The following is a 21,552-nucleotide window of genomic DNA, read 5'->3' as shown; positions in this document are numbered from 1 at the left end:
ATTTTATGTTTAGAAATCATACAGATTATAGTCCCTCCATTCAAAAGCAGTAGTGGAACAAAGTAGAATAGAGCTTTGGGACCGAGCTCGATAGCTGCAGTCACTTAAGTGCGGCCAGTATCCAGTATTCGGGAGATAGTAGGTTCGAACCACACTGTCGGCAGCCCTGAAAATGGTTTTCCCTGGTTTCCCATTTTCACACCAGGCAAATGCTGGGGTTGTACCTTAATTAAAGCCACGGCCACTTCCTTCCCACTCCTAGCCCTTTCCTGCCTCATCATCGCCGTAAGACCTATCTGTGTCGGTGCGACGTAAAACAACTAGCAAAAAAGAGCTTTAAGAAGGAATTTAAGTGGTTTATACCCTTAGAAAATGAAACTTCTTCACAAAATGGTAAAATAAAAATTCTTCAACGTACGCAACTTTATTACATCACTTTTATATCAAAGGAACTCTCTCTGTATAATAAGAAATTGTGACAATGTGTCTGTCATTTTGTTGTAAGAGCATGGGAAGGAGCAAACTGCCCATACTGCTTCCTGCATGGACAACCGGTAAGGAACACAAGGTCGGCTCACCTCTTACTGGAGGTCTCCTGATGGCACCATAAAGACCTAGAATGTGAACCAGATCATTCCAAATCAAGACAACTGTAGAGTCTTCCTGAAGGGACGTTTCTTGAAGAGCCAGGCTCCCTACTTAAGCGAGGGAAGATGAGCTGAAGCGTACTAGTTGAGCCATGCAGGCAGTGCTGTTTGTCGTGTGCAGCTGCCGTGAAGGGAATGTTGTGTGTCTGTTGCAGCATGGCAATGTCGACGAGGAATCAGCAAGGTACAGTGCACCACGTAAGACCGTATTGTGCGCAAGCTTTGAACTGTGTGGCTGCGTTAGTGCACGGCAAGTACAAGTGACAGCTGTGGAACAGGGTGTATTGTGTATCTAGTGGGACTGTAAATAACAATCGGTAGGTTAGCAGAGGGTATGGACTGTTTCTGTAGTGTAAGGAGAGAGTTTACCACTACCAGCTGCTCTGCTTCTTCTCACTACCCCCTCTTCCAATGCCATAATTGCACTAACGCAGGTGATGAATAAATTTATACCTGAAGCTTGTTAGTTTATTATTTGTTTGTCACCTTTTGTTTGGCATGTAGCCGGTAGATAACTAACTGCAATCGCCTCTCAAATGTCTCCTTACTGATCGTTGGTGGAGTAAAGTTTTAAAACATTGAGGACATTTGAAGAATTTCCTTTTGGAATGAATTTTAGAATGGACATGCAACTCTGCAGAACGTTTAAACTTCTTGCAACACACAGAGCAATCAAAAGGGAAGTCTTTTGAGTGTACAGTCAAGTGAGGAATCAGGTAACGCTTAGCTTTCAGCAGTAAACCACATACATGGCACTTGATGCTAGAATCTTTTCTTGCGGGGTCTGCTTCATGAAGCTCTACGTGAGATTTTTGAGAATTCTCATCTGTAAAAACCTCCTTACAGAAGTAACACTTGTAACTCTTATCGGGTGTATGCAACTTCGTATGACGCCCTAACTGATACTCGTACTTGTACTTCCTCCCACAAATACTGCACAGAAAACCGTCAGAATTTGAGTGAGCGATAATATGTCTTTCCAACTTCCTTTTTTCAGTGTACTGAGCTTGGCAAATGTCGCAGGTGAAAGGTTCGTTCTTATGTAACAATAAATGTTTCTCCAACGATTGTTGAGTGAACACTCTCTTCCGACAGATTGTACAGGCATAGCCTTTATTGTCGTGCGATAGCATATGAACTTTAAGCGAACTTTTCAATCTAAAAGTCTTTTCGCACTTGTGGCAGGTAAAGTCCTTCCTCCCTGTATGCATTTGCAAATGAACCTGGAGGTTATATTTCGCAAGAAATTCCTTGCCGCATAGGGCACATTTAAAACTCTTCTTGTTTGGTTCTGTGTGAAACATCTTGACATGGCGCTTCAAGTACTTCTCAAGGTTGAACTGCTTGAGACAAACCACACATTCATAAGATTCTCTTTCAACTCGTTGATGAATCAAAATATGTCGTTTCAACTTCCATTCTTTAACGAAATGTTTCAAGCAAATCCTGCATTGGTTGGATCTTCCTTGTTCATGTTGGGTCTCAACTAACTCATCACAAACACTGTAAGACAATAGAGTTCAATTAGTAATGAAATCAAAATTATATATTATTTTTGCAAAAGATAAATATTATTAATAACCACAGGTGTGTGCCAACCAACTTCACTCGCATGCTTTCACAGTGATGCTAATCACTTTTCTACTTCCTTCCTTTGTGAGTTTGTTTTTAGTAGCCCAGAAAAGGGTTCACTGCTGAGTGACCGAGTATTAATCTGCAAGAGCCCTCACACAATTTGGTCCAACTGTTTCCATCTCCCACAACAGGACATTTGCCCACCTCTTTGGCCCTTTAAATTACATCCTGTGAAGCATTCAGCCTTGTCATCAACTGAACTGATAAATGATCTGAACCTTGGTCATTTCAGCAGCTGCTCAAGTTAGCCAATCAGATTGTGATGTGGTGTTCCTACATCACCACATGGCTTTAGAGAACAAAACTCCACCAGGGGAGGAGTCGGAACACGAACAAGTGACGATGTGTGTTTACAATTTTCTTTACAACCATGACCTTAATTAAGGTATGATCCCAGCATTTGGCTGGCATGAAAATGGGAAACTACGGAAAACCAGTGGGGTTTGAACCCACCATCTCTCGAATGCGTGACCTTGACCAAATGCCCACTTGCTTGGCGATCGGTCATTTATTTGAATGTTTGTGGCATGCATGCAGTGCACATTATAACCCGTCTAGCCGGTATAATGGCCACCAATGATCCATAGCCTAGCCAGTGTTGATTGGTGCTTTCAAGCCATTCTTAAGCCATCTGGAGATTTAGCAACACTGCCTCACAAAACCTATTTGGAATGGTTAATGTCAGCTGCTGATAAAAATACACTGACTGACAGAGCAAATGCAACACCAAGGAGTGGTTCGAAAGGGATGAAAGTTGGGGAAAAACAGAGACGGCACGGACGAATAATTGTTGTTTATTTCAAACCGATATGCAGGTTACACAATGCGCACGGCATCGACTCAGTAGGATGTAGGACCACCGCGAGCGGCGATGCACGCAGAAACACGTCGAGGTACAGAGTCAATAAGAGTGCGGATGGTGTCCTGAGGGATGGTTCTCCATTCTCTGTCAACCATTTGCCACAGTTGGTCGTCCGTACGAGGCTGGGGCAGAGTTTGCAAACGGCGTCCAATGAGATCCCACACGTGTTCGATTGGTGAGAGATCCGGAGAGTACGCTGGCCACGGAAGCATCTGTACACCTCGTAGAGCCTGTTGGGAGATGCGACCAGTGTGTGGGCGGGCATTATCCTGCTGAAACAGAGCATTGGGCAGCCCCTGAAGGTACGGGAGTGCCACCGGCCGCAGCACATGCTGCACGTAGCGGTGGGCATTTAACGTGCCTTGAATACGCACTAGAGGTGACGTGGAATCATACGCAATAGCGCCCAAAACCATGATGCCGCGTTGTCTAGCGGTAGGGCGCTCCACAGTTACTGCCGGATTTGACCTTTCTCCACGCCGACGCCACACTCGTCTGCGGTGACTATCACTGACAGAACAGAAGCGTGACTCATCGGAGAACACGGCGTTCCACCATTCCCTCATCCAAGTTGCTCTAGCCCGGCACCATGCCAGGCGTGCACGTCTATGCTGTGGAGTCAATGGTAGTCTTCTGAGCGGACGCCGGGAGTGCAGGCCTCCTTCAACCAATCGACGGGAAATTGTTCTGGTCGATATTGGAACAGCCAGGGTATCTTGCACATGCTGAAGAATGGCGGTTGACGTGGCGTGCGGGGCTGCCACCGCTTGGCGGCGGATGCGCCGATCCTCGCGTGCTGACGTCACTCGGGCTGCGCCTGGACCCCTCGCACGTGCCACATGTCCCTGCGCCAACCATCTTCGCCACAGGCGCTGCACCGTGGACACATCCCTATGGGTATCGGCTGCGATTTGACGAAGCGACCAACCTGCCCTTCTCAGCCCGATCACCATACCCCTCGTAAAGTCGTCTGTCTGCTGGAAATGCCTCCGTTGACGGCGGCCTGGCATTCTTAGCTATACACGTGTCCTGGGGCACACGACAACACGTTCTACAATGACTGTCGGCTGAGAAATCACGGTACGAAGTGGGCCATTCGCCAACGCCGTGTCCCATTTATCGTTCGCTACGTGCGCAGCACAGCGGCACATTTCACATCATGAGCATACCTCAGTGACGTCAGTCTACCCTGCAATTGGCAAAAAGTTCTGACCACTCCTTCTCGGTGTTGCATTTGCTCTGTCAGTCAGTGTATTATAGCAAGGACATCATACTATTTTTTCAAATTATTTATCAGTATGACCAACCCTCTACTGTTTATATACTCCATTCACATTGCTTAAATTTGGGAGAAACAACTGCGCACCTTGAAGAAGCCGTCACAGGGGCACAAAAGTAAGTTAAGGACATGATAGTATAAAGTAGGCACCAAGCATTTACAGCAGGGGTAACACAGAGATGTTGGATGCACTTAGTATGGGGTGAGAGATGCAGCGATATGGTCAGCTGTGGAGGCATAGAGGTATCAGATATTCTCCAGAGAAAGGACCTGCCACATGTGACCTGAAACATCCCAGATGCGTGAGAGGTCTGGAGACCTTGCTGGTCAAGGAGGCCAGAGATACCCACTCCGTGTGACTCTGGCATTGTCCCGCAGAAGAACTTGGATTTTAACCTACACCAGGATTCCCGGGTGCATCACTCTGCCTTTGAGGTTCCTTCCATCACCATCAGCGGGAAACAACAACACATCTCATTATGGTGGTATTTTGCTATGCAGTGAAGTTGAGATGATCACAGTGCTGACCACGATGTCTCCAGACTTGTCTGTATCCTGGCAGAATCAAGTTTCGTTGCTCAAAATCACTCCTTGCCAATCCACAGACTGCGATGCTACCCATTCTTGGCAGAAGTTCAAATGTGCTTGACAATTCTCAAGTAGTTATTGTAGATGTTGTAAAGGACATCACAACAACAGCCACCTGGATGTGGTGCTCGTGAACACAGGTGCTGCTGGACAGAGTGCGATCCAGCCTCTCGCCTCCTCCCTGCCGCTGGTCCACGAGCCTTCTTCATGTTCCTACCACATCTACTGTATTATAGGCAAGGAACCCAATGAAACTGTCGGAACTCGCTCTCTTGGTCTCACGATGCAGCCCCCCTTAAACTCACCTAGCAAGTCAAAGGCTAGTCGAATGTCCTGTCAGGGCGTGCTGTGTATTCACTCGATGGCCACCTGCCAACTTCATTGCATAAGCAATGCGGGTGCATCTGTTCCGGCAAGCTTCTTAGTGCTACCCAGTGTTATAACACATATGTTCATGTCCAGACCAGATTTCACACTTGTGTTTCGATCTCTCATATAGTATTCAATACAAACGTGCATATCCTAGAACAACTAAAACAAAATATCAGCCAGAAAGTTTATCCTTTTACAATAGTGGTAAATAAAACTCTTCATAAAATAATTCATAATCCTGTTGAATGGTTGCATCACCACCTATGAACTCTGCAGACAGCCACTAACGGTCATCTTGCAGACACCACACACTTGGTTCTTAGTTTAAATGCTCTTACTATACAGTGAAAATGAAATGGCATATGTATTTTAGTGCCGGGAGATCCCAGGACGGGTTTGGCTCGCCAGGTGCAGATCTTTTGATTTGACTCCCATAGGTGACCTGCACGTCATGATGAGGATGAAATGATGATGAAGACAACACATACACCAAGCCCCCGTGCGAGGGAAATTGACCAATGAGGGTTAAAATTTCCGACCTTGCCAGGAATCAAACCCCGGACCCCTGTGACCAAATGCCAGCATGCTAACCGTTTAGCCATGGAGCTGGACAGAAATCAGTTGTAATGACATCCAAGGGAATCGACTGTATTATCAGTCAAGTGAGGCTCATTTTTACATTTACGTATTCACTTTTCAGCAGATTTTGAGGACAATAAATTAGAGTATTCAGTATTAAAACAGTTTGTTGACCATTCACACCAAATTTCTTTACTTAGGAGTGAAGTAATCTCATTATGCTCTGTTGTATGCTACACACATTCTAAATTACATTATATCTTAATTATTTCATATCACTGCTCCTTCCCCTAGCTTCATGTACGGACAGGCACTTTCTTCCTCCACTTCATGGTCACTGTGGCCGTTATTCGTCACTTCCTTTATAATTCTGTCTTCATTTCGCACATCGGTTGTAACTAGGGCATACGTTTCACAGCCACACTGACAGAGCATATCACTGTTGTTTACTGCAGAAATGCAGATAATGGCAAATCATCACTGTTGTTGAATGTATCTTCAGTTTTAGAGGCATTTATTTCTTTGGTTGACAAGATTCTAGCATGGTGGAAAGAGTTCTTGATTGTTTTGGTAGTGCCCTCTTTACATGTTTTCGTAATTCATCTCAACACATCTATCAGTGTAATAGAATGATGCTGCTTTCCTCAATGCATTCTATCATTTTCGACAATATCAGCTTGAGATAGTGGCATTTCCGACTCCTAATTACCCCTTGAGCCACATGCTGCAATATGCTTTTCGTATTTGCAGGAAGAGAAACAAGCCTAATTTTCTCCAGAGCTGAGATTACCAGGTGCTCTGCACAGTTTTCAACAAGAGCCAGGACTGTTTGCTCGGACTGCAGTATACTGCCTACTCAGATGCACTCAAACTGATCACTCAAGATCCGCTCTCTGTTTCCTCGGACTGCACTCGTAGTTTGTACATCCAGGTCATCTCTTTGGAGAAGAGAAGACATGTCGTATGTTCAGTATTTATTAAGGTTTACAGCTTCTCCAAACAGCCACAAGGATCAGAGGAAAAGACTTGGTAATATTTATTTTTCAGAGGATCAAAATTATCATGAAAATGTTCAAGTTACTGAATATTGCAACTGATTCCCTTTAAATCCTGGGGATACGGCCGACAGCCAACATGCTGCTGAGCTATGGCCAGACTGCAGCGGATCTCTAAAGTGAGAGAGAGTGCAGTGATACCAACTTTGGAGTGAACAAGAACTGGACAGGGGTTTTGAACCTACATTCTTAGGAAGTGGGATTACGTTAGGTAACTTCCAAATTGCTCAGAGCGTGCCATTCCTCAGACAATGGAAAATGTGGGTGAGAATGGGGAGAATATCATCAACCACAAATGCCCTACATTTAATAGAATATGAGACTTCCTTAACTTCATTAGTGCTGATGGTACAAAAGGCAAGGCAGGAGCAGGATTTGTGAAATATAATAGCAAGGACGTGAGCTGTCACCGTTTCAGTTTTGATATATAATTTGAACTACAACAACTGGTGCCAATGTTAACTGATGAGTTTTGCTCTTCTTTCAGGTTATTAAGCAGTACTGACATTACAACTATCCCTCAGTCGCTCTCGTCCACCCTGACAGTGAAGAGGGTCGGTGACATCCCACAGCTATTCAGGCAAGCTTCAGTCACGCACAGCTAACCACATTCAAATTCAATGAGAGATGTTAAATATTTCACACTCTTATTCAAATACATTCTTATTTTCTTTCTTTAAACTTACAGTTTATTTTGCATAGCTGCCAACTTTCAGAAATAAAAAATAGGAAGACTTAATAATTCTTGGATTTCATCACACTTATTGCACCACGGTCTAAATGCATACCTACAGTTACAAAGTGATTTGATCATGAAATTTAAAATCATTAAGTACGAAAACATAAAAATGCTTACAAGATAATGTACCTAATCACTCTCATTTATGACACACACATACAAATAATAATACTTATACCACACAGACTCATCAACGAAACACGTAATAGTTTTCTTTATTAGACTGCAAAATGAATGGAAATTTAATTTTGTAGGTATCTCTGAACACTTGGTGATAAGGTTTGTTATGTTTTATTGCCATAACAAGGTCACCAACACAGCTCCCTGAAATACATTCAACTCATTAAAATTACGAAGTACGAATGAACGCAAAAGCCCTTAAATACGTGAAACTACCACATACAGAGTAGATTAATATGTCTCATACATTATTAACATATGACACTGACAGGGGAAAAACACAGAATTGCGAGAAAAAACATGCGACCTACAACTCCAACAAAATTATGCACGGAAAGTGCGCGAACAAACTCGATTAACCGAGTCACTAGTGCACGCTAGCCTCTCTTGCTTGTAGGAGGATTGCCATCGCGAATCCCCAGCTGTAAAGCACATGCACTGCCGTAGGGAGCAGGAAACACGATACACTCATGAAATAAATATGCTTGAAAATGAGAGTACCTAAATTACATAAGCACATAAGAATTTGTCCTTTATCCTGGGGGAGTTCGCTTCCTTCCCACTTCTAGCCTTTCCCTATCCCATCATCACCATAAGACCTCTCGGTGTCGGTGCGACGTAAAGCCACTAGCAAAAAAATTATTTTACGGTTACAACAAATAGTACTGAATAGGCGAAAACCTTTAGGTTTTGTTTTACATTCACCAGCGAACTGTAGGCAGAGTGCGTCAGTCTGTTTGTCTAACATTAACCTACCAACACACATAAGTTGAGTCTGGCAAACACAAGCATCTGTGTTGTATCTGTCACCTATGTGTCATCAAGAAAGGACAGCTGAATTTCATTTTGGTCTTTAAAAAATTAGTATAGTTTTCTTATTGTGAAAAATGAAGAAATAAGGACTCAGGACTCTGCAGGAATATGTAACTAGAAGAAAATTTTAATTTGAATATGGTGTAATATTTCTTTTATGCAATTTAGGGACACTTCAAGAATGGCAGTTATGAATTTTTGAATATTTTTGACATTGACAGAGTGATTAAGTGACCTTTGTATTTAAGTTTCATTCAGTTATGTTGTATTAGTGGTGTGTATCAGTTAAATTGATTTCAAGAAGCCTCAAGAGAAAAATATTTAAAGATTGTAGATTTTTTATGTAATTGGAAGAAAAGAGTAATATTGTGCTTGGGTGAAGCACGTGCGGTACATAACTTTTGGAACAGTAGGTACTGCACGTGGAGAGATTAGGTGATGCAATTCCTCTTGCATCAGCTGGTTAGGAAATGACCATTTATGGTCATGTAATTGGATTGGTCAGTATAACGACTTTTCCAATTGGTGAAAAATGGGAATCTAGAGGAATTTGGTGTCCTATTGGTTAATTGTGATTTGTCCATTTTCGGCCTTCTGCCAGCTTTGTATGTGTGTGTAATGCTTGTTGTCGGCGTCTTTACCATCTGACCATCCTCGCGAGCAGGTGTGCTGAGGACTAGCGCCCTCGGGGCCTACAGCCTCTCACGGAAAGCGCTAATTTTCTAAGTCTTTTGTATTTACTTTAATTTAAATTCCTTCTCATGTTTCGGCGTTTGTCACCTTTAACGTAACTTTCTGTGATAATGTTAGAGTTTATTTTGTGTGCCGGAGTATCCTCTAGATTACAATATTCACCGTAATTGAGTTTCTGTAGAACTTCGCTGTTAGGCTAATCCGTTACATGTTGTCTTCGGAAGCAAACATTTTCTGGCTCAATGTTTCGTTGTTACAGGTAAATAACGTATTGTATTAATTTTGATTCTTTTGAGGATGCCTGCATTCACTCTGTGAATCCTTGATGAAAGTTTATTGCATTTATTTTAAAAATTAATTGTTAACTACTCTGCCATTTATTTGTGTCTTTTGATTGGTCATTGTATCAGATTTGTCAGTATTATGAATTGCATGGTGTTACGCATCACTTGACCAAGCGCCAAAAGTAGATTTTGAGATATTGACACAACGCAAAATCCTTTCTAGTAATTCATATTTCCTGTTAAATGTGAGGTATTATATACCAAAATGAAGATAAAAACATAAATTTTCTTCTTAATGTATTCAATTTAGGGATATTTGAAGTATATCATTGTAATCTGAGATAACGGTGCTTGGTCACTTGATGCTTTATTGTGGTTACATTAGTTTTTGTTTTGCATCACTTGACCAAGGAATAAAATTGCCATTTAGTGATCGATATGACTTTTAAAAATTCAGTGCAGTGTAAAATATGGTACTTGTTAACTAATTTTATTGCTTATTTAACTACAGAACAGCACACAACATGACTTAGAAAAAACATGAATTTTAGAATATACAGTAGTATAGATATTACATATTACACTGCTAGGTCATAGTATTAAGGCATCATAAACACACAGTTTCTCCAAGTGTAATATAATGCAGGATTTTAAGAATTTTAGAATTCAAAATCCATATTTCTACAATCAAATCCATCTATATCATCTATTCCAGGATCACTAAACAAGCTCGACAAGAGAGCGCAGCTCGTTCAGTTTCGCTTCTGAAACTTGTTTTCCGTCAGGCCATAACAGAGTGAGCACACCATGTAGAGCTGCGACCAACTGAAGATTTCTTAATGTTCACTTCAACAGTGCGTTCTGCATCAAAATGCATTTTGATGAAAATGCTAAAAGTTTTATCTTTCTTCAACTCTCACATGCAGCCGGTTTACCTTCTCACTGTTTGTGCCTGCTTCCTGTTTACAATGTGCTTCTCCAGATGAACTGTACTATGAAAATACGGTCCGGTCATTCTGTCCACAACAAGCAGGTTCTTCTTTCGGCACATTTTCATTACATTTGTGTAGCCTTCGGTAGTATAGAGGCGCTGCTGAAATTTGAAAGCTCGTTCTACATCTCCAAAGTCACAGTCGTTAGGGAGGAAGCTATGGCCTGGAAATAAAAATATTTGTGTAATCTTTTGAATGGGAGGGTGTTGTTCCAAAACTGTTTTCAGAAGTAGAACAATCTTTATATAACGATTCTGGCCTCCGCAAGAGTATGACTTCTTTGGCGTTGTGCATGTTTTCCATGAGATGCTTGTACAAGCCGGACCAACCTCCTGAGCTGCTCGTCCAGCTTTTCCTTCCAACGAAACATAACAGTGACCTTTCTTATCTTTCCACTATGAATCTTTAACCACAACTGGAGCTTGTTAAAAACCACATTTGTGGGAATACGGGAAAATGGCAGTGTTTTTTCAGGGTCAAAACAAAACGTTTCCAGTTTTCATCCAACTTTGATTTTTCCATATCGGAGTATTTTAGGTTCTGGGTGTATGCCGCAGGGATGAAAACCTGTGCGGGAATCTTCTACGCAGTAATCTACATTTAGTGACTGCAAAATGGTCAAAATGAATTTCCTGCCCAATCATATTGAGAATAAAAGTCCGAACAGTAACCTATGTAAAGTTTACACTTTTAGCTACCAAATGGTGCAATAATCTAAAAGAATCCATTTTGGCGCTTGGTCAATTGATGCAGAACACCATCCAATTGGAGGTGGATGATCGTGAAACTTTTCTTCCCCATAACGTCTTAAGGTTTCACTTTACTTTTTCCTGCCTGCTGGCTCTTCAGAAATGTGTGCGTGTGTGTTTTGTATTCAGGAATCATTCAAGACGAATATTTTCGCACTGCAAGATGTGTGGTTAAGGTTATTTTTAATATGTATAACTTTCCCTGTTTTTATCTCCTTGTAAGATGTGTATTATTTAATTTCCTGTTGTGTATGTTTATCAGGAACTCAAGGGAGACTTCATTAGTTAGTCGGAACATAGAAAAAATGATGAACTCTTCTCAGAAGAACTCTTAAGGTTTCACCTTACTTTTTCCTGCCTGCTGGCTCTTTAGAAGTGTGTGCGCGTGCGTTTTGTATTCAGGAATCATTCAAGGCAAATATTTTCGCACTGCAAGTTGTGTTGTTAAGCTTATTTTTAATATGTATAACTTTTGCTTTCTCAACGATGCATTTGTTTCTATATTCGTCCCTGTTTTTATCTCCTTGTAAGATGTGTATTGTTTAATGTAACGCCTTGTGTAATATAAATGCCTATATGCTGGCCTATTTCCCACATTTTGGCTGATGACGCAAAATAGCGTTGAAACTAGTTCCAAGTGCAAATACATGTTATAAATAAACTATAACATTTTTTTTATTGAAAAGGTGGAGAGTTTTAAGTTTTCCTATCATCCATTCTCAGTTCAATACGGACAAAAATGAAATTTTTAGGTTTAAATGAAGCAGCCAACCAGGCAAAGTCGTTAGCTTATCATTACTTGGGCTTAAAAATCAAAATTGGGAAAATAGGCAAGGATATAGCATTTATCAAACAGTGCATTACACAGAATTTAACCCCTAATTTTTTAAAAAGCGTCACGAAACAACGTTTTGTTCCCCCCCATCAACAAGATGTTCAGGTTAGGACAAACAAACTTTGGTTAGAAAATGAACTAAAATTTCTCTATAAGAAAAAGTCGTTTTTAAATCATCGCTTATATGAAACTCACTTAGAGGCAGCCACCTTACTCTCAAGTGCTCAGTGGAATCTTTTTCAAGACGAAGTCCAAATCAAGTTGTTCAATATTTTGTCCAAAAAACAGATAACACTAGAGAAAAAACTTGTAGCACTTAAAAATAAGGTAAAACACAGCAACTCCCCTCCAAAACCTAACAGCAAGCCTAACCTCGCTAATGACACTCTACAACAATTCCACCCACCAGTAATTAATCTTTCCACCACCAACTTAGATGAGGACGATATAAGAATTTTTTCGAAAGGTCCAAAGCACAACTGGCCCTGTTTCAACTCGGCCCTTACAGCCTCCAAACTCGTAGTTGAATCAGAAGTTGCTATCAGCAAAATGCCATATGAACTACAAGACGAACTCAGAATGGACGTAAAAAAACAATTAAACAAAAGTTTTTTCTCAAAAAATCGCACTGCGACCCCTATCACCAAAGTCAACAAAGACTCCCTTACTGAAAGAAAACAAATTCTCAATCTTAAAAAGAAAGTCAAAGACAACCACCTCATCATTACAAAGGTCAACAAAGGCAACACAACAGTCATTATGGATAAAACAGATTACATTCAAAAAACCAAAACTTTCTTAGATAATGACTCATTTTCAATAGTTAAGAAGGACCCAACACAATCAATTCAAAGGCAATTGAAACAAATTCTAAAGAGCACATCTTTTCTCCTCACTGAGCAAGAAAAACAAAAGTTAATTACTATGAACCCAGGCCTACCAACAGCTAAAGCACTACCCAAAATCCACAAAACCGGTGTCCCTATTCGACCCATAATAAACTACAGACCAAGCCCCTTATATAAATTATCTCAATTTATCCAACAATTTCTTAATAAACATTATAAATTCTCATCAAATAAATCCATCAGGAACACTGTAGAATTAGTGAACAAACTAAACAGTTTCAAGCTTCAACCATATCATTCAATGCACTCCTTTGATATAGTCAACATGTATCCCAGTATAAACACCAACTCATTATTCCCAATCATCGAAAAGAACTTACTTGCTAACAATCAACTAAGTAAACTAGAAGTTCAAGACTTTATGACCATATTAAGATTACTAATTAACAATAACTACTTCACATTCGATAAGATCATTTACAAACAAGATGATTTGGCTATGGGTTCACCAGCCTCAGGAATTTTAGCAGAGATCTACCTTGATTTCCTAGAGCACACCGCCATCGACAATAACATCAAATTTGCTAATATCCAATTCTGGGCTAGGTACGTAGATGACACATTTATAATCCTAGATGAACGCTCCATAGACGCGCCATCCACCCTCAAAAACCTTAATAACATTGATCATGACATTAAATTTACCTTAGAATCAGAGACAAACAACTCCATCAACTTCCTAGACCTAACAATCAATAGGCACCCCTCTTCGTTCACATATAGTATCTATAGAAAGCCCACTCAAACGGCCACTACTATAAGAAATGACTCACTACACCCCCAAACACACAAAGCGGCTACATATAATAGCTTAGTAGACCGAGCATTCAAAATTCCGATGTCAAGAAAAAAACTTAAATAAAGAATTGAACACCATTCGCTCTATAGCAAAATTCAATGGATATAATGAATCCTTTATTGAAAGAATAATCAATAAATTCAGACACCGCCCAAAAACCACCCTAATAAAAGACAATACTAGCACTGCCACGTTTTCCACATTTACCTTCAATAAAGAAATTTACGTCACTAACGTTTTTAAAAAACACAACGTTAAAATAGACTTTCGTACTAACAATAGAAGCACAGAGATCCTACACAACTCTTCATCAATAAATAAAAGTAGTCCTTTTTCAAAATCAGGTGTATATAGGTTTTCTTGCCAAGACTGCAAAAGTTCTTACCTAGGGCAAACAGGACGCAGCTTTAAAATCAGATACGTAGAACATGTCAATGCCATAAAACACAACCGTTTTTCCGCGGTCGGCCTACATATAAAAGAATTTAAGCACAACTTTACTGAAATAAATCAAGATCTTGAGGTATTAGATATTCTAAACAAAGGTTCTTTCCTAGACGTCACTGAAAACCTCTATATTCATTTAGACCAATATTTCAATCCCAACCTAAACTTAAATGATATCTCAGAGAAACCAAAGATCCCATTCGACTTTCTCATTGAATTTTTCAAAAACATGAATATCCCGAAAAACAGATCTGTCTTTCAGATTATGCATAATACTTTGTCACGCCACACACTTTCACCACATCACCCTCCATACTTCGCCTCCTTCCACTCCTCCTCCCCTACCGCTCCTCCCCTCTCCCCTCCTAATCCAACAACGGCCGCTGCCCAGACCTAAACTATCCAACACGCTCTGTTCCTCTTCATCTCGCGCCATAGCTTTACCGCCTCATGTCCCGCAATAAACATCATAGAAACCTGCCCCCACCCTACACGTAACGCTGCAACAATACACCACAAATACTGGCACAGTCAACCTCCAAACTCTCAACAACGTATTCCTTAATACCTATTTTATATTCTTGTCGAGCTGAATACCGGACCTGTGAAGATTACAAGATTATTTTGTGCATCTACAGAATGGTGTGTTAATGAAGCTATGTAATATAGAGAGAGACTTTCAAAGGTGGTTAAATGAAGAAGTTATATCATGTTCAAGATCATGCTTCCACATCTCTGCACAGTATTTAAAATACAATTTACCGTTGGTCTTTTATAGCTATTGTTGAGAGTTAAGGAGAATTTCCTGTTGTGTATGTTTATCAGGAACTCAAGGGAGACTTCATTAGTTAGTCGGAACATAGAAAGAATGATGAACTCTTCTCAGAAGAACTCTTAAGGTTTCACCTTACTTTTTCCTGCCTGCTGGCTCTTTAGAAATGTGTGCGCGTGCGTTTTGTATTCAGGAATCATTCAAGGCAAATATTTTCGCACTGCAAGTTGTGTGGTTAAGCTTATTTTTAATATGTATAACTTTTGCTTTCTCAACGATGCATTTGTTTCTGCATTCATCCCTGTTTTTATCTCCTTGTAAGATGTGTATTGTTTAATGTAACACCTTGTGTAAAAAATTGGGTTAAATGAAGGAGTTATATCATGTTCAAGATCATGCTTTCACGTCTCTGCACAATATTTAAAATGAAATTTACCGTTGGTCTTTATAGCTATTGTTGAGAGTGAAGGAGAATTTCCTGCTGTGTATGTTTATCAGGAACTCAAGGGAGACTTCATTAGTTAGTCGGAACATAGAAAAAATGATGAACTCTTCTCAGAAGAACTCTTAAAGTTTTCACTTTACTTTGTCCTGCCTGCTGGCTCTTCAGAAATGTGTGCGTGGGTGTTTTATATTCAGGAATCATTCAAGAAGAACACTTTCGCACTGCAAGATGTGTGGTTAAGGTTATTTTTATTATGTATAACTTTTGCTTTCTCAACGATTCATTTGTTTCTATATTCGTCCCTGTTTTTATCTCCTTGTAAGATGTGTATTGTTTAATGTAACGCCTTGTGTAATATAAATGCCTACATGCTGGCGTATTTCCCACATTTTGGCTGATGACGCAAAACAGCGTTGAAACTAGTTCCAAGTGCAAATACATGTTATAAATAAACTATAACATTTTTGTATTGAAAAGGTGGACCGTTTTAAGTTTTCCTATCATCCAGTCATACCTTCCTGCGGTCCTCAATAGGGCTCCAACACGTTCCACAATGTCGTTTATTATGCCTATAAGTTACGGGTAAGTTAACTGTCACATTTCCAAGCTGAGATGTGAAACCGCCGCTACTTTGTTATTTTATTATTTTCCCAGTTCATTTTTATAATTATGGTAATATTATTATTTTTCTAATTAGTATTTAATTATCATTATTATTTTTATTTATGTGTATGCTCCGAAGGAACTACAGTATCGTTCAGTGATCATGTCGACGTTTGTGGCATGCACTGCTTTTCTTATTTAATCTAAAGAAAAAGACTGTGGAAAGCCATCAATTGCGGGAAGAAACATGTGGTGAACATATAAGACATGGTTTTGACATGGTGATTTCAATGTGTGCACGCTCTGGTAAAGCACCAGAGTGCTCTTGTGTATTATGAACTCTTGAAGCCTGGTGAAACCGCGCACAATGCTATCACCAACAAATAATTAATTTAAATTGCCCATGGATCGAAAGATGACTGGAATGGGCCAGAAGACATGGGAAAGTGATTTTGTTACACGACAATAAGCCGTCTCACACAGCAAAACCAGTTAAAGACACCTTGAAATCATTTCGATGGGACATCCTTCTGCACCCACCGTACTCCCCGACCTGGTGCCATTTGACTCTCATCTCTTTGCACTGAATGGGGTTCACGCTCGCAGAGCAGCACTTCAGCAATTTGGAGGAAGTTGGAAAATGACTCGACGAATGATTTGCTGCAAAATTCAGAAAACCACCCGCTGGTATTACTTACTTATCAGTGCCTTATTCAGTGGATAATTTAGACTCTCTCTTACAATTAACCACATTGTGTCTACAATGAAATATGCTTCCTATGAGCTATGCATTTTCTTCCTACCTCCAGTAGTTTTTCAGGTAACTATGTTTATCATGCATGCTTTACCAGATGTACAAACTGTTGGAACCACACAAGCAGGATTTGTAATAAAAATTTCCTACAGAAATGTGTAGCAGTAGAACGCTCGCACATCATGCGCGCTACAATTGGCAGGCGTGCAAGTACAACAATTGCTGTGCTTGAGGAAATACGCTAAGGTGGAGCACGCCAACCATCTGTGTTCGTAAGAAGAGAGTACCCTGCCCCAACAAGTTCGCTGGTTACTGTTGCCAACAATGTTCACATCTTCAGTCTGTCCAGTTCTAAATGTCACGAACCTTTACCGTTTTATAAAACTAACGGAAATTTCAAAGTTCATTTACAAGCAAGTTTCTTTAGATGAAAGATATAATGTAACGTGCTGGCGGGGTAGCGTCCTATTCTACAATTACAGATTTACACACACACAGACGATAGCCGAGATTACAACTTACACAAGTACACTTACACGGTTCGCGCTCTCTCTCTTAGTTTCTCATGTTCCATCTACAATGACACACACACACACACACACACACACACACACACACACACAGAGTCATCGATTATTTACAGTACTCTCTCTCAGCCACTCAGTCACATTCGTTAGCGCTGTCACGGCCCACAGCCTACACGTCAGTCTCGCAGGTCGGGATAGTATCCGCTGTTCACTCAATCCATCGAACCCCGTTCGCAGTCTGCACACGTCGTCACCCAGTGTTCCCTTCGTGCTGCTCCAGAAAACCCAAGGTTCTTCTCCAGCAGCCAGCTTCAAGGGACTCACACACACGACATCAGGGAAACAGGAACGAGTCCTCGGCTCCAACAAGCAAATCCTCCGTCAGGCTGACATCTCACCCCAGGCTATCACTGACTGCACTCTTCGCTAACTCACACCAGCGAACTCAATCTCGCTCTCACTCACTTACTCACTAACTAACTCTGTCTAACTCTCACTGACTTCAGGCAGGTCGTTCTTCTCTTATATATCTGCGCTGGCCCTTCTAGAATAATCGGGTGCTTGATGGATCCAGGAATCTTACAAAATGGAACACTCCAGATTAATCGTGGAGTCATTTCCATACTCCTCTGTTATGGACCACAGGCGGAAGCGAGTGGAACTGGGCTAGCACTTAAGTGCTGCTCGTGATTGGCGCGACTGAAGCGTAAGGGGTGGGCCTATACGGTGCCGTCACGGGCCGGGCCCACTGCCAGTTGGCATGGCGGACGATATAACCATTACAATATTTATTCAAGAATAGTACCATTAGTTAAAATATTATAATACAATATAACAGGTACTTTCTTAACACAATTAACAGAGTCACATTAATTCAATTTTTGTTTGTGAATATTGCTTCAGTCATGATCAACGCTCACTAGTGAGGGGCACAGTTTGCTCAATGTCAGTATGGTCTGTTGTTTAGAATTTGTTTTATGTTGCACTGACACAGAGAGGTCTTATGGCAACGATGGAAGGGCTGGGAGTGGAAAGAAATCAGCCTGGTGTGAATAGGCTGCCATCAGTGGGATTCGAACCCACAAACTGATGGCTATGTGCCCCAAACTACGTAGCCACTCACTTCAACATCCACCAAAAAGCACAATGAATATAACAATTATTAAGATGTGAACAAGCTAAAGAGGAAATTGAAAAAAAGGAAGCAGAGTTCAAGGAACAGAAATCAAAGCTCTGAGTTTGCCGATGATCTGGAGAAATTACTGCAATGTATGGACATAATCCCAAGACATTCAGTCAAAGGAAATCGGTGATGCAGGAAATATTACACTAGGAAAATAATCCAGTCTTAAAAGCGGCACATGAATGTTGTTCCTTGGGGTGTAAAATAGGAGAAAGGAGGAGACTAACATAAGCAAGGTAGGTCTTTCTTAAGGAACCAGTCTAGTAACATGTTTTTAAAGACTACTGCAAGGAGTATGGGACTGCGTGGAAGTGGGAGAACAAATAGCTCAGAAAGAATAAGAATAGAAGCTTTTGAAATGTGGAGCTCCAGAATGAGGTGAGAAGGGTAGGCAATACCAAGTTAGTGACAGAATGATTTTGTGACATGCAGGGCTTGTTCTGCTCTTTACTTACCTACTTCCAGTCTCTTGATGAACGTCAGGCAGGTCAGTGATTATTTCCTCCTTGTGGACACCCAGCAGCTGACAAAGTAAAACAAACATGTCTTTCATTACAAAGAGAACTGCCGTTACATATTTCATGCAAGTCCATATTAAAAATTCTAACCTTTGAGCTGCTTTACCTTAACCCCTCAAGCATGACATAACTGAACTTTAGTCTACACCCACGGCGTGCTTCATTTCTCTCTCTCTCTAGATATACACCATCTGCTTTACGCCCCACTGACACAGATAGGTCTTATGGCGACGATGGAATGGGACAGCCCCAGCATTTGCCTGCTGTGAAAATGTTCATTTCTTGGCTGATTGTGGTATCCTATATATACGGTGCAGGACAGGAAAGTCAGCATGCAAAATTCTGAAGGAGTCTGAAGCCTTTGTACAGCAGCAAGTTGCAGAAGATGCTTGCTATTTTATCAGTTCCACTTAGGAATGCCAAGTGTGGGAGAATTTCTAGCAGAATCAGAGTTTGAACTAAGCCACCAGCGCAGTTAAGTCACCACACTAGCAGTAGCAAACAAACACCGGTCGGTACAGCCTATGAACCGGTGTGAAATATACAGTTACCAAAAGCAAAATGAAAGTCAGAAACAAAGATAGGGAAAAATTACACCAATCAAGTACTTACCATGCGGCCCATAAAACTACCCAGAGGAAAAAAAAGGACAAGATCCCTTGTTTTGGCGTTGAACCACTTAGATAATGAAAGAAAACTCTTGATTAACTTTTCAAAAACTTTAATTAAGGAATGAAAACTTAGCATTGAAACAAAACTAACATCGTCCCATCTGAGAGAATAAAATTGTTTAGTTTGAAAATAAACAGTGAAAAATAGAGAATAACACAAACTGAAAACGCAGGCCTATCAGGTAATAACATTGATGGAAATCATTAACTTAAAAAGCAAATGGTTCTAATTTACAACACCAAATTCATTACAAGAAAATGTTCGGATAGATAACCTTACTATTACAGAAAATTATATGAATAAAAACTTAAGTTGACTACAGAAAGTGTACACGGGCCCGTTTGTTAACGTAACTAAAATGAAATTAAAACTAAAGTTTAAACCTTGGGAAAACCCACTCATTTGATCAGTTTAATTGAAATAGTTAGCAATACGAGGCTTCGCAGAAACATAAAACTCTAGCCCAATTAATAAACTACGAGGGCAAAAATTCAATCCACGAGCGATAATCACACAAAAAAAACAGGAGGAAAACAAGAAGAGACCAAGCGAGGATAGGGAAATCTTTCACATCAGTCGAAAATTCATCAGTAATCTTAGGTCACACAACCAACACGCAAAACCCACCGGCAACAATCAACAATCACCGCCCCAAAAGAAAAGCGTTACCATGGCAACCCAAAAACACGCCGCGTCCCCCAATAAGGTACAAAGCACAACAAAGGCGAGAAACCCAAAAAAAAGTTAGAAATTCACTAAACCTAAAATACTGGAAAACAGAAGAAGCAAGTTCTCCTTAAAAAGAACAAGGAAACTAGAATTACATGCTACTGCAAAACCTCGCACAGAATAAAGGTAGCAGAGTGCCACAACACAATTTGAATTTACATGATTAATTAACGGGTGAAAATGATGGTTAATAAGTAAAATCTCCTTATGTTCATAGTCTTTACATGCCTATAAGTTTGATATTTTAGTAGAAATAACCACACGACCGTCCGGTTTGTAGTTTCCAAAAAATTAATTTCACAACCTTCCACCATGAAATAGTTAATTTCAAAACACGGATCACATGAATTTCCTCGCAGTTTCATAATCACAGGATATAACTTGCCAAATGATGAACCACTTACTTGGTGAAGCAGACGCTCAGCGAAGATGAGTTAGATCCTCACATACTTACAAACGCTTACTGAAGAGTTTGGTTTCCCAGGTCGGAATTAGTTAAAACTATTTCCTAATAGGACGATGCAGAAGATGAAGTAAAAACGGGTTTCAAACCCATATCTCAAGTCCCTCAGCCGGGCTCTATTCTCCAACATGACGCCAACATCTTGAGAATCCCATTAACGCAACTGCACGCCATGACTCGCAGCGACGAACTGTTTATCGTACAAAATGGCGAGGTTTGCTCCCTCGGGCAGTAGCCACGCTCCGATAGGTAGAAGAGCGCGTGGGCAGGGGAACTTTATTGTGGGTGATTGACGGAAGATAGCAGCACATATTAGATGAGGAATGAAACAGTCCACACCATACAGAAATGCGAGAATGTATTGACGTTGTCATTAGTCCACAATAAGGCATATAAATAATGTTCAATAAGTATCACTAAAACACTTAGT

At 40.6% G+C, this 21,552-nt stretch overlaps 1 protein-coding gene across 4 annotated transcripts in view; it reads right to left on the bottom strand.

The window, feature by feature from the left end:
- Positions 1-497: 497 nt before the first annotated feature.
- Positions 498-21,552, bottom strand: part of LOC136876021 (gastrula zinc finger protein XlCGF57.1) — a 101,784-nt gene continuing 80,729 nt past the window's right edge. For all 4 annotated transcript variants that reach the window (XM_068228174.1, XM_068228176.1, XM_068228175.1 and 1 more), the window contains 2 exons: positions 19,196-19,263; positions 498-2,150 (listed from right to left, as the gene is read on the bottom strand). In XM_068228174.1, coding sequence (XP_068084275.1) covers positions 1,163-2,150; positions 19,196-19,263 — 1,056 coding nt within the window. In that variant the 3' untranslated portion in view covers positions 498-1,162. The remainder of the gene's footprint in view (positions 2,151-19,195; positions 19,264-21,552) is intronic.

This window comes from Anabrus simplex, chromosome 6 (genome assembly GCF_040414725.1).
Source record: "Anabrus simplex isolate iqAnaSimp1 chromosome 6, ASM4041472v1, whole genome shotgun sequence".
In the NCBI taxonomy this organism is placed as follows: domain Eukaryota; kingdom Metazoa; phylum Arthropoda; class Insecta; order Orthoptera; family Tettigoniidae; genus Anabrus; species Anabrus simplex.
Note: the sequence above shows the minus strand (reverse complement) of the source record. Positions and strands in the feature narration are given on the sequence as shown.